Source organism: Vulpes lagopus, chromosome X (genome assembly GCF_018345385.1).
Source record: "Vulpes lagopus strain Blue_001 chromosome X, ASM1834538v1, whole genome shotgun sequence".
NCBI classification, from domain to species: domain Eukaryota; kingdom Metazoa; phylum Chordata; class Mammalia; order Carnivora; family Canidae; genus Vulpes; species Vulpes lagopus.
The window spans coordinates 16,020,403-16,033,769 of NC_054848.1; the positions used below are offsets into that span (position 1 = coordinate 16,020,403).

The 13,367-nt window shown below is 45.2% G+C and overlaps 1 protein-coding gene across 10 annotated transcripts in view; it reads right to left on the minus strand.

Annotated features, from left to right (window-relative positions):
* MAP7D2 (MAP7 domain containing 2) overlaps positions 1–12,850 on the minus strand; it is a 103,588-nt gene extending 90,738 nt beyond the window's left edge. For 8 of the 10 annotated variants that reach the window (XM_041740030.1, XM_041740029.1, XM_041740025.1 and 5 more), the window contains exon 1: positions 12,694–12,850. In XM_041740030.1, the coding sequence (XP_041595964.1) occupies positions 12,694–12,823 (130 nt within the window). In that variant the 5' untranslated portion in view covers positions 12,824–12,850. Of the gene's footprint in view, positions 1–10,102; positions 10,262–12,465; positions 12,509–12,693 lie in introns of those variants that run through there. The other 2 variants (XM_041740027.1, XM_041740024.1) reach the window with 2 other exon arrangements.
* Positions 12,851–13,367: the final 517 nt, after the last annotated feature.

The following is a 13,367-nucleotide window of genomic DNA, read 5'->3' on the forward strand; positions in this document are numbered from 1 at the left end:
TCTGGGTGCTGGAAATGTTTTTTGATCTGAGTGTTGGTTATATGTTCATAAGTAAACATTCATCATATTGTGTGCTTAAGATCTGTGTACTTTAGTTTCCAAATGCCAACCTCAAGTTTATTTGTACATGATCTGATTTATCTGCACTAACATTATCAACACCGAAATGGAAACGGAGGAGAAAAGAAAACTTCACCAAAAGTGTGTGGTTAGAGAAGGCTTCAGGAAAGAGGTGAGATGTGGGATCCCTGGGTGGCGCAGTGGTTTGGCGCCTGCCTTTGGCCCAGGGCACGATCCTGGAGACTCGGGATCGAATCCCACGTCAGGCTCCCGGTGCATGGAGCCTGCTTCTCCCTCTGCCTGTGTCTCTGCCTCTCTCTCTCACTGTGTGCCTATCATAAATAAATAAAATTAAATTAAAAAAAATAAAAATAAATTAAAAAAAGGTAATCATTTTTTAAAAAAAAAGAAAGAGGTGAGATGTGAGACAAGTACTAAAAGACAAGCATGACAGATACAGAGAGGAAGGGAATTCTGGGCACAGGGAAGAGTATGCCCATGAGCAGTGAGGTACAAGTGAGAGCAGAGTGTGGTGGATGCTACAAGCTGCAAGGGTCAATGGCCAGAGAGAGGGGGCTGAAAGGGGAAGCAAGAGCCCTATCTCAATATGCCTGCCCTATCAGCAGTTTATTTTTTTAAAGATTTTATTTATTTATGAATAAGAGGCAGAGAGAGAGAGGCAGAGACATAGACAGAAGGAGAAGCAGGCTCCTCATAGGGAGCCCGATGTGGGACTTGATCCCCAGATCCAGGATCATTCCCTGAGCTGAAGGCAGATGCTCGACCACTGAGCTACCCAGGCATCCCCTATCAGCAGTTTAGACTGTACTCATACTGGGCAGATGTCAGAAGAGGTTAAGTAAGAGAGTGACAAGATGGATCCATGACAAAGGGGTGACCTAGGTGGAGGGACTAAGACCTCTAAGGCTCTTGTAATAATGGTCAGGCCCCAGATGACAGGTCTAATTCAGACAACAGAGATGGGGTCATAAGAGATGAAGGAGGTAGAAGTCCTGACTTGGTTGGGAAAGGGGAAGGTTAGTAAGTCTGTTGGCTCCAAGCCTACTTGGCTGGTGATCCCCCACAAAGAGTGAAGACAAATCTACCCTTCTTCCCCCTGCTTCCTGAGCTGGCAGTGGAAGATCATAGTATCTCAAGAGTTGGAAAGCACCAGTCAAATTTCCTAGTGTACCATCTTATAGACAAGCAACTGAGTTCTTTTCATGGGCCAACACCTGTGGCCATAGTGTGTAAGGAACAAGCTGGAACAAGAGAGCTGAGGCTTATCTACTTTAGTGAGTATGTCCTAGAGAAGAAGGAACATGACTCATTCAGTTATGGTGCCCAATGTCCCCAAATGCTCTCACCAACCTCACCTTCCACCATCGGGTTCTCTGGCCTAGGCCTATGGTCTCAGTCCCTGCCAGTCTCTCACTGGGAAAGTTCTCCTCGCAGGCCACCCAAATCCTGTACAGCTAATGGTTTCATCCAATGGTTTCATAATGCCTTGTAAATCAATCCAATTTATCTTCAAACCAATTTGTATAGCCAAAACTGAGGCAGGGACAAAGAAGAGTTAGCTGACCAGGGGTGCCCCAGAGCCACCAGGAGCCAGAAATAAGTCTTGGGTGCTAGATTCCATCATGGCCCTACAGATCTGATATGAACCACAGGAGGTAACTTCTGGGTTCTATACTTGATGGCCTGTGCACATCTGAGAGTGGCTGAATAACAAGGGCCAAATACTGGAGCTTGCAGAAGAGACACCAAGACAAGATGGGTTTGAAGTAACTTGTTTAAGGCCTGAAACTTATTTTTTATTTCTGATCTTCATCTGTCAAGGTTAGTTGACATTTAGTTAACTACACAGTCCAATTCAGGAGCCACTACAACATGTGACTATTTTACTTTAAATTATCTTAAATCAAATAATTAAAATTATTATTTAAAACTATTAAAAACTCAGTTCCTCAGTGCTCCATAGCCACATGGTGGCTGGTGGCTACCATGTGGAATAGACATAAGACATCTCAATCCTCATGGAAAGTTCTATTAGCCCTGGCCCTTGCATGTGGTACCTCCTGTTTGAATTAGCCTGATTATAAGAGGCATGTACTCTAGGGGCACCTGGGTGGCAGAGGTGGTTAAGCATCTGACTCTTGGTTTTGGCTCACATTGTGATCTCAGTGTCATAAGACCGAGCCCTGCATCAGGCTCCACACTCAGTGCAGAGTCTGGTTAGGGCTCTCTCTCCCTCTGTCCTTCTCCCCCAGCACACTCACATGTTCCCTCTCCCTCTAAAGTAAATAAATACATTTTTTTAAAAAAGAAGTGTTCACTCTGAAATCATCTTTACATGCTGAAGTGCCAAGAATCCTTTTAATTTTTAACTAATAAAGATGAAATAATGTACCACAAAGGACCTTCAGCAATCGTTAATAGACAGGCATCAAGTCTTCTGGGGTCCCTCAGTCAAAAGAGAGAGAAAATAAAAGACAACTAAGAAAAATGAAAGCTAACAGGATAGAGTGAAACAGTCCACATTCTGCTTTCTTGACCATTCTGCTATAAAAAGAGCTAATCTCACCCCAGAAGATTAGGCATGTGTGGAAATTAATGGACCATTAATAAGAAGCAATTATTCTTTAGAAATAATTTATGATGGACAAAAACAAAATCAAGTGAAGTAGAAATTTAGGTGAGTGGGGAAGAGGAAAAAGGAGAGCAGAAACATGTAGTAAGAAAACTGCAATTAGAATTAGTAATTTTTAAAAGAAAATTTGAAGATGTAACTAAAACAGCTTAAATAATACGGTTACCTAATGAAAATGATCATTTAAATTTTGTTCATAATACATATCTCTAGTGGGGGAAAATTATCCAAGTGGAAGGAAAGCTATCATAATATTTCACCACCAACTTGTAGCCCTTGACTAGTGTTCCAGACAACCCACACAATTAAGGTAGAAAAGAGCAAAAACTCCTAAGAGGCGATACCACTCCCATGCATAAGGGCAGTTCCCACTCTGGTAAGGGGAAAGTGCACCTAGGTACTCAGGGACTAGAATAGGAATCTTGGGTAGGGGAGCATATGGTTAAAAAAATAAGCACATGAGAATCCTATTTTGTTCAGTTTACAATTCAGATGGTTAGTTCAAGTTAAGGGCACATATTAAGGTGTTGTTTTGAAATAGGGACAAAAAGTACTGTTTAATTAAGGGCTTTAAGTGCCTGGTAAAAGACCCAAGCTACAGGAACACTTCCTGCTCTGTATTTATTAATTTCAGGCATTCCTTTATGCCCTCCTTCTGCTTATATAAAATAGAGTAGAAATAAATATGAGAAGTGAGAAAGAGAAAAACAAAAGACAGGGATCCCTGGGTGGCGCAGCGGTTTGGCGCCTGCCTTTGGCCCAGGGCGCGATCCTGGAGACCTGGGATCGAGTCCCACGTCGGGCTCCCGGTGCATGGAACCTGCTTCTCCTTCTGCCTGTGTCTCTGCCTCTCTCTCTCTCTCTCTCTGTGTGTGACTATCATAAATAAATAAAAATTAAAAAAAAAAAAAAAGAAAAACAAAAGACAGAAAAACAGAGCTAAGAAGGAAATTAAGCTTACCACACCAACCCAGGTTCCACACTGGTGGATTTGCTAAACCAACAGTTAATTTTTTAAAAAAATATTGATTGATTGATTGATTGATTGAGAGAGAGAAAGAGAGAGAACATGAGAACAAGAATGTGAGTGGGGAGAGGGGCAGAGGGAGACATAGAATCCTCAAGCAGACTCCCCACTGAACAAGGAGCCCGACACAGGGCTCTATCCCAGGACCCCGAGATCATGACCTGAGCCAAAATTCAGAGTAGACCACTTCACTGACTGAGCCACCCAGGCTCCCCAACCAATAGTTAATTCTTAAATATTTGGTGTCAAAGACTGAGAAAGACCAACTTCTCAGGAGGAAGATAACTTGGTTTGGTCAGGGACTTGTCCTGCAGGCCCTGAAAGTGAGTGCTGGCTAACTGGCCCTGCCCAAGTAAGTCCCTTTATAGCCAGTGCCAGCTCTCTCATATAATCAAATCCAGGACACAGGAGGTGGGAACAATCTGTGAATTCACTGGAACTGCCCAGTAATGTGGTCCCCAAAGTTTTTCCTGTCAACCAATTAGGAACTTGTTGATCATAATGAGTAAGTGGCTTCTGTAAACAGGCAGTCGGGAAGATACAATACCAACTCTGGGAGGGGAGGGGAAAATGCCCAGATCTGACTTCACAGAGCCCATCCCAACCCGGCTTACCAGATCCCACTCAGTACAGAGGATTCCCACTGAACCCCAACACTGAACTTGGAAGATCCTAAGCTGGTTAATATTGCTGTCTCCTCCCATCTTTCTATCAATATTATACCATGCTTTCCATTGATAGCAGCTCAACAATTACCACAAAGTCAAGCCCACCCTCTTTTCACAACCTGTCAGGTCACCAAGACAACATTCTGTGTGAGGACCTTACCACTTGGCCATGCTGGGAAGAGCCAATACAGCTTCTCCTTTCAAGCACCTGGGGAGTAAGCCTATTTTGCCTTATTGTAGGGAAGACCACTTTATCAAAGCATCTTGCCATTTCCACTATGCCTACCTGCATTGGACTGAATACCACAGCACACATTCATACCACTTTCAACAGCACTCAATACCACTGTGCCCTATGTGACCATGGTGCCATTCCTAGACCAAAAGAACTGTCTGCCAAGATGGAAATGCTCTAGATCAGTGAATGCTGTCCAATATGGTAGCCACTAGTCACAGTTGGCTCCTGAGCACCTGAAATGTAACCAGTCGAAATGGAGATGTGCTGAAATTATAAAATATATACTGGTTTTGGAAGACTCAGTGCAAAAAATACATTGTGAGATCTCTTATTTAATGATCCTTTATACTAATTACATGTTGAAATGATAATATTCTGGGTATACTGGGTTAAATAAATTGTATTATATTAATTTCACCTTTTTGTTTTTTACTTTTTTAAATGTACCTGTTAGAAAATTTAGAATTATATGTATGGCTAACATTCTATTTGTATTAGCCAGCATCAACCTATATTATTACTCAGTACTTTTCTTTAAATTGAGTTCATTTTCTATTCATTCTGAAAATATTCATGAAGTTAAAGTTTGATGTACTAGTTGTATTTTTATAATACAATTTAAAAATCTACACACCTATTAACCTAAAATTGAAAAAATAAATTTGTCCACATGTAACCTAAAACCCTTTTGTGTATCACACCCTTTGGGAAATGCTGGCCCAGGGCACAGCTACTCAGATTGTGGCCTGTGAACATGTACCAGTCTCCTTACTGTTCATTATCATTCACAATAGGGATATAAATTGAGAGCATGCATTTAGAAACACAGGAATTTGACAGAGTAATCTAATATCCACTGATATCTTAGAATCTAGTAACTAATCTAATACTTCAAAATCAGGAGTTATATTTTCCATGTCTTTTACATTTTATTTCTCCAGTAAGTTTTTTTTATTCTATTTTACCAAGATATCATATTGGTCAACAACAGACTGGAAGTTAGGGAAAAAAAAATGGTCACCAGAATTAGTTTGAGAAACACTGGCCTAGAGTGTAAAAGAATCTTCCATGCCCCTTCTGGAGTGATGGCCCAAGAACTGCAATCCTCAGTCATACTCAATAGTGTCCTAAGACAGAAAAGCATACTAAAGAGATCTTCCAGGGCCCAACAATAAAGGCTGGCACAGAGAGAACAGGAAGTTAATTCCTGGCACACCAGAAATCCTGCTAAATGGAACTTCTCTTTCTCTAAGCATCTTATTTTTAAGATTTATGCACCTTTTTAAAAAAAAATATTTTATTTATCTATTTGACAGAGAGAGAGGGGAGAAAGGGCACAAGCAGGGGGAGTGGCAGGCAGAGGGAGAGGGAGAAGTAGGCTCCCCACTGAGCAGGGAGCCCAATGCGGAACTCAATCTCAGGACCCTGGGATCATGACCTGAGTCGAATGCAGATACTTAACCACTGAGCCACCCAGGTGCCCTCTAAGCATTTTAATTAATAATTTTTTGCTGTAATTCTAAGAAATGTGGGTCCTCATTACCTTTGGGGAGAAAAACTGTGTACTGAGAAAAAGGCACACAAAATCCTTATAAAATGTGGACCTAAAGTACTGAGCTAGATCTCCAGAGGTGTACAGATGTGGGAGGCGTGGCCCATGTGTGAAAGGAGTTTATTACAATCTATTGGGGAAGGCACAGTAGCAGGAAGGTTAAAAATACTTAACTCTGGAGTCAAACACACTGGTTTGCCACTTACTGTATGGCCTTGAGAAAATTATTTCACTTCTTTTACACTCAACATATCTGTTGCAGGAGAGAATCTCCAAAAAAGGAGATTCTTCCTCTACCATTAGGTGCTTGCCACTCCTCACATCAAGAGGTTGAGTCTAGTTCCCCTCCCCTTGAATCTGGGCTGGTTTTGTCACTTGCTTTAACCACTGAATGCAAGAAAAGTGACATTCTGGGACTTCCAAGCCTTAAGAGAAATGACAACTCTGCTTCCTCACTCTTGAAGCACACCTGCTATGTTGTGAGAAGTCCAAGACAGACTCCCTGTGATTAGATGTCTGGTCCATGACAGGCCATGGTGGACATTATAAACCCAAGTGTTCCCAGCTGACTGTGACCCTGGCTGACACCACATGGAATGGAAGAACCACTCAACTGAGCCCACCTAACCCCAGAATTGTGAGAAATAATAAGTTTGAAATGGTTTGCTACACAGCAATACAGAACTTAAACATCTCTAAAATGAGTATAAAAACAGAAAAAAAAGTATAAAGAGTGGTTGTGTGAAGTAAAGTAAAATAATGTATGCCAAGTGCTTATAATGGTGCCTGGCACAGAAGTGCTCAATAAGTGGCAGCTGTTACCTTTTGAGGAGCTAAAATGAACACATGTGCAGTGTGTAACTGTAGGCTGTCTAGGAGGTTACATTCAGGTTCTGCTGCCTTGCAGGCCCTGAGCAGCCGAATGCGCAGAAGGTGAAAAGGCACAAGGCTTTGTGGTGAAACAAGTATTGGACCTAAAAGATGGAGAGCACAGAATGATGGCTTCTAAACCTCTGATACACAGAGACCCACCCATGGACCGCTGGGCAAGAACAACATGTGTCTGCATTAAAGGCTGAAGACCGCTATGGCAGAAACCCAGAGGTCTCTACAGAGACGAGTAGATGGGTGGCAGCCCGCAAGTGGCTGGAGGGCAGCAAGGGGGGATGGGCAATGATCGCTAATGGGTATGGGGTTTCTCTGTGGAGTGATGAAAATGTTCTAAAATTGACTGTGGTGATGGCTGTACAACTCTGTGAAAATACTGAAAATCACAGAATTGTGTATTTTAAATGGATGAAATGTATAGTATATAAACACTGTCTCACTAAACTTATTACTACATAATAAAGAGGAAGGTAAAAATAAAGAGAGTGGAGATGACAAAGGAGCAGGAAGCACCCCATAGGGTTGTTTGGGGCTAAAAGAGGTCAGTCTATTTGGCATCAAGAGGAAAAGCAGGTATTTTCAGACAGTGAATGAACCCAGTGCTAGCCAGGAGCTGTGTACCCTAGGGATAGACTCTGCAATTCCAAAGGATCATGGGAATTTGGCATCACAGCTGTGTAGCTCACTCATACCTATCTTCCTTTTCCTTAAGATACAACCTGAACTCTGCTAATCACAGAGTTTTAAAAAGAGGAAACTTCCTAGGCAAAAAGGTAGAAAAAATGCTTCCTGACAAAAAAAGCAGATAAAAGCCTACATTCAGACAGACCTCAGAGGTGAATGAGGGGGATCCCGAAGCTTAGGTTGCCCCAGAGCCTCAGAAGCCAACTTCACATTTGAAGCGAGTCACCTGAGATGTGAGATAGGCAGTGGGCAATCCCTCCCAGGCCATAGTACCCCCAAGAACGGCTACCCCCAACCACAACCACTTCCTTTTTCTGGTACAATTCACTAATGAGAGGTTAGAGGACAGGGCCAGGGAAAGTTCTCAAATCCTTGGACTGCTGCCAGAGCCAATACAGCACACACACAGTCCCCCAAAACCAGGCAGTATCATTGTCAGCATCATACCCATACCGTCCATCCTGGGAGCACTTACCATGCTGGATGCATTCTGAATTATATCCTGTTAAATCCTCCCAACAAGGCCTACCAGACTGTGCACCAACATCCCCATCTCTTGCCTGCTCAAATCAACCCTGCAAATCCTTGTTTATAAACAGATTCAGGGGCACCTGAATGGCTCAGTGGTTGAGTGCCTGCCTTCAGCTCAGGTCGTAATCCTGGGATCCAGTCTTGCCCCCACAGGGAGCCTGCTCTTCCCTCTGCCTATGTCTCTGCCTCTTTCTGTGTCTCTCATGAATAAAAAAATAAAATCTTAAAAATAAAATCTTTTTTTAAAAAAAGATTCAATCCATATAATTCCAACAAAAGATGAGAGATGTTCTTTTAAAAAACAAAGTATTCCAGAAGATGGGGCATCTGACTAAGGGGAAAACATCTTTTAATCTTGGAGAGGAAGAAGGGTTAGAAATAGAAATGATAGACTTTGACAATTTGCGTCACCAAGGTTGGGACATCAGAAGAGAAAACGCAAAAAGTCAGGCAGACTTTCAGCAGTTTACCCTGAAGGTCCTGCCAAGTCCAAGTCCTATAATGTCATAACTAAACAAGGTCAGAAGTCCCAGACCAAACTCAGCTTTGTGTCTTTCCATCCTGATCCATGAGTCCTTCCTAATGCCAAGGGGACTTGACATGTTAATACACATGTACAAAGTCAACTTGCTCTTCTTAGGTCTAAGCAGTTTTAGAATTAGAGTGTTCAGGCTGCCAGGCTGGCTTAGTTGGTGGAGCATGCAATTGTTGGTCTCAGGGTTGTGAGTTCAAGTCCAATTGGATATGGAGATTATGTAAAAAATCTTTAAAAAAAAAGAAAGTGTGGGAATCCCTGGGTGGCTCAGCGGTTTAGCGCCACCTTCAGCCCAGGGTGTGACCCTGGAGACCCAGGATTGAGTCCCATGTCAGGATCCCTGTGTGGAGCCTGCTTCTCCCTCTGCCTGTGTCTCTGCCTCTCTCTGTCTTTCATGAATGAATGAATGAATGAATGAATGAATAAATCTTAAAAAAAGAAAGTGTTCAAGAATAGTCTTAAATACAACTTTGAGAAAGGATGTAGAATACTGGTTTCTTGAGGATCTACTCTCAGCCTTTCCTACTCAGCCCCATCCTACTCTGGCCCCTGGGGGAGGGTCCCATGAACTTCCAGTTTGCACCACTTTCTCCTGATCTAGGGCAGGGGATGGAAGATTTCCAAGTGGAAGGACAACAGGGAACCTTACCTTTCCTCAAAGCAATTCTCTCCTTACTATTGGAACAATGGGCAAATGAATTCAACTCAATAAACAACATTTGCCCACTGAATGCGCCAGAAAAGTCAACAGGGGGATCCCTGGGTGGCGCAGCGGTTTAGCGCCTGCTTTTGGCCCAGGGCGCGATCCTGGAGACCCGGGATCAAATCCTGCGTTGAGCTCCCTGCATGGAGCCTGCTTCTCCCTCTGCCTATGTCTCTGCCTCTCTCTCTCTCTCTCTCTCTCTCTCTCGTGACTATCATGAAAAAATAAATAAAATCTTTTAAAAAAAAGAAAAGTCAACAGGTCTTAGGAAACACGCTTTGTAATTCCAATTTCGTGTAATCATGGACTCCACCAACACACAACTTTAATCCAACTCATGAATATTTACTGAGCGTTCCATTCAGTATAGCTGCTCCCAGCATAATGCAACTGTTAAACATCAGTTATAGACTTAGTATGTGCAGAAACTCTGAGGAGTAATATGACCATGCAGCCACCCTCGGTACCAGGTGGCACTGAGAGAGGCTATAACCTAGACCCAGGCCTTGTTCTCACGTCAATGCTATAATTGGAAGTAACCGCTAATCAGCTTGAGCACTTACCATGTGTCAGGCACAGCTTTACGGATACTAATTCCTTCATCCTCAAGCAGTGCTTCTATCTCCCCATGTTGTTCTTTGAGAAAACTGAAGCTCAAGATGTCAAATAACTTCCCTGAGAAAGTGGTGTGGTGGCATTCACATCCAGGCATTCTGGCCCTGAATCTATTCAGCTTCAGCAGCAGCAGTAGCCACCAGCACAGGGTCCAGCTTACAGTGGGCACTCAAAGAACGCCTGCTGAGAGGAGCTGGAAGGTTAATGTAACAGGCAGAATAAGAGTGCTTCCCTGGAGGTGCCGCAGGCACAGACAAGAGGAAGTTCCTTAATTCTGACTGACAGGAGCCCTAGAGGGAGTGAATCCTGGAAAGGAAAAAGAGAAGAAGGGGGCATTTCAGGCTGAGGGAAGCACAGGACCTGTGTGACACTGAGGTAGCCTGACAGCTGAGATCCAGTGATTCTTTGCTGGCTAAAGAAATCAAAGCAGATTCAAGCAACAGGCACTTGCTCATCATTAGTTATATGGTGCATATAACAAAGCATTAGAAAGAACCATACATTTGCTAATTTCCATGCTGGGGGTAAATAAAAGGAAAGATAAAAAAGCATCACTGGTGAGTAATGGGAACGTGCGTTTAAGATTTCAAGATTGGAAGAACCTTCTGTTAAAGGAAACCACAAGAGGTATTCCCTCACCACCTTCTACAGAGCTCCTAGGAAAACCACTCATAAACTCATATCCCCCAGATGTGCAGGATGAATGTCATTAGGGATGGATCCAAAATGATAAGGCCTCTAGGCAACCAAGAACGATCAGCATCCAGGATGGATAATAAAACTACAATAATCCCGATTTTACTGAGGATGACATTATTTTTCTAAGTATCTACCTTACTAGCCTTCAAAAGAACAAACCATGGTATTACCTGGCACCTAAATTGAACACTCCAATTTTCCCACACCAACTGTAACGCATCCAACTGTAATATTTTAAACCTTCATACGTCTTTTTATGGTTTCAATATCAAATAAAGGAAAACAGCTTTAAGCTAATTTTAATATCAGTAGAGAGTGCATTAAGTGGTTCTACAAAAGTTTCCTACTAGGACTTAATAAGAATGCCCCTTTATTAAGTTCTTTCAAAGAAATTTAAATCCCACAGACAAATTGCAAGCCCTACCATACAGCCCGTCTCTACCTTTAAGACATGGAAATAGCCTATTATTTAGACTCTCAAATAAAACTGTAAACTTCAACAACCTTTCCAATATTTTCTCCTGGTAGGTCTCCCTCCCCTAAGGCTGATTCTGATGGGTGGGTTGGTGGTGGGTTCTGGGTTCTTCCCTAGCAGACGTATCTGAGTTTCTAAAATTAAGCAAAAAGAATGAAAACAGAAGTATACATATTTACAGAATTTACATCACTAACCTGTGATATTTGTTAAATTTTGCCTTAAAAATTGCACCAAGAAAAACACAAATTGGGAAAAGACTTAAGCCACCTCCTCCTATGAACGATGCAAAGGAAGGCCCAATCAGAAAATACCTCCCATCCACCATGAAAAACATATTTCAAATGATTAAAGCGCATTTCGTTTCACTTCTTTCCCTTCCTTGGTTCACCTCATATACAATATCCATATCTTCACTATTTGATAATTCTTTGAATCATATACTTAAGACCTGTGCGCATCTGCCGTATGCATGTGATACTACAGTAAAAAAAAATGTTTTAAAAATAGGTCACATTAACTTAAAAAAAAAAAAAAAGGTGTTGCCTGGAAAAACAGCATGAAATCGGTTTCCCCGCGGCTTGCACCCCCGCACTACCTGCAACCACTTTACAGAACGTCAAAGACGTGAGACTTGCTTATCTAAAATTCTGCCAAATGTCCTCAAAATCTCCCCCTGCTTCGCTCATTTTTGAGCAGCCCGTCCGGGGACCAGCCCTTCATAGCCCCTAGCAGTTGCAGCCTCGCGGGCTGGGAGACATAGCGGTCGCGCTGCCACTTGAAGGGGCCTACGGCCCCACCAGACCCCTGGGCAACGCGCACGAGGCCTGCGGGAACTCCGCGGGGGGCTCGCACCAGGCCGCCCAGGCGGCGCTCCACCCGCCCCTGCCAGTGGGTGACGTGCGGGATCTGCCCCCGGGATGCCGCGAAGCATGAAGCCGGGCCACCTATGGGGCAGGCTGCAGCTGCCGCTCGCGCGCATTTCCCAAGACGCAGAGTGGGCGAGCGCGCAGGCTCCGGCGACCCCCTAGAGCCCTCTCAGCCTCCCCCAGTGCCCCTCACCACCGTGGGCCCAGGCTCCCCACACCAAACACACCTGCCACCCACCCTAGGCCACCCCCAAGTGCACCCACTCACTCAAGCCACCTGAGAAGGGCCCCTGCCACCCGCACCGCGAGCGATGCGGCCCCGGATACGGCGCCCAGTCGACCCCGGGCGGGGAGAAGGGCGTTTAGACCAGCACCGCGCTGTGTCCCCGCCCCGCGCGCTCCAGAGCCGCTGCCCTGCGCGGCCCACGGCGGGGCCGCCCCGCCCCCCGGGGCGACCTGAAGCCCCCAAGCGCCCGCCGCACCCCGGGGCCCCCACCTGAAGGTCGGTGGTTGGGCGGCGAGGTCCGCACCGCGCCTGACTCGGCCATCTTCCCGGGAAGCGGGGGTCCCCGTGCAGCCCCCTCGGTCCCGGTCCCAGCCCCGCCGCCGCCGCCGCCGCGCTCCATCGGGACGCGCGGGCTGCACAGGCGCACTGCCGGAGCCGCCGCGCCGCACCGGACCCGCGCGCACCCGCACGCGCACGCGTCCTCCTCACACAGCGTGCGCACACGGCGTGCACGTGCGAAGTGCGCACCAGTTCTCACGCCGCGCACGCGCACCGCGCGCACACGCGAGGGGCGCACCGGCCCTCACAGGGCACGGGGCACGGGGCACGCGGCGTGTACATGCGGCGTGCGCACCTCTTCTCACAGCACGCATACAAACCGCGCGCACTTTCGGCGTGCACACCGGTCCTCACACAGCGCAGAAGCACACATGGCGTGTACACAGCTCCTCATACACTGCTTACATGTGGTGTGCACACGCCAGTGTAAATGCACCTCCCCATACAGTGCGCACACTCAAAGCGTTGTACACACAGGATGCACATTCTCACAGTGTGCGCGCATCCTCAGAGTAACCACAGTGCACGCACGTGCTCACCCAGCATGTACATGTTCTCACACACCGTGGACACACGTCATCATACAGCCTTCGGACATTCACGCA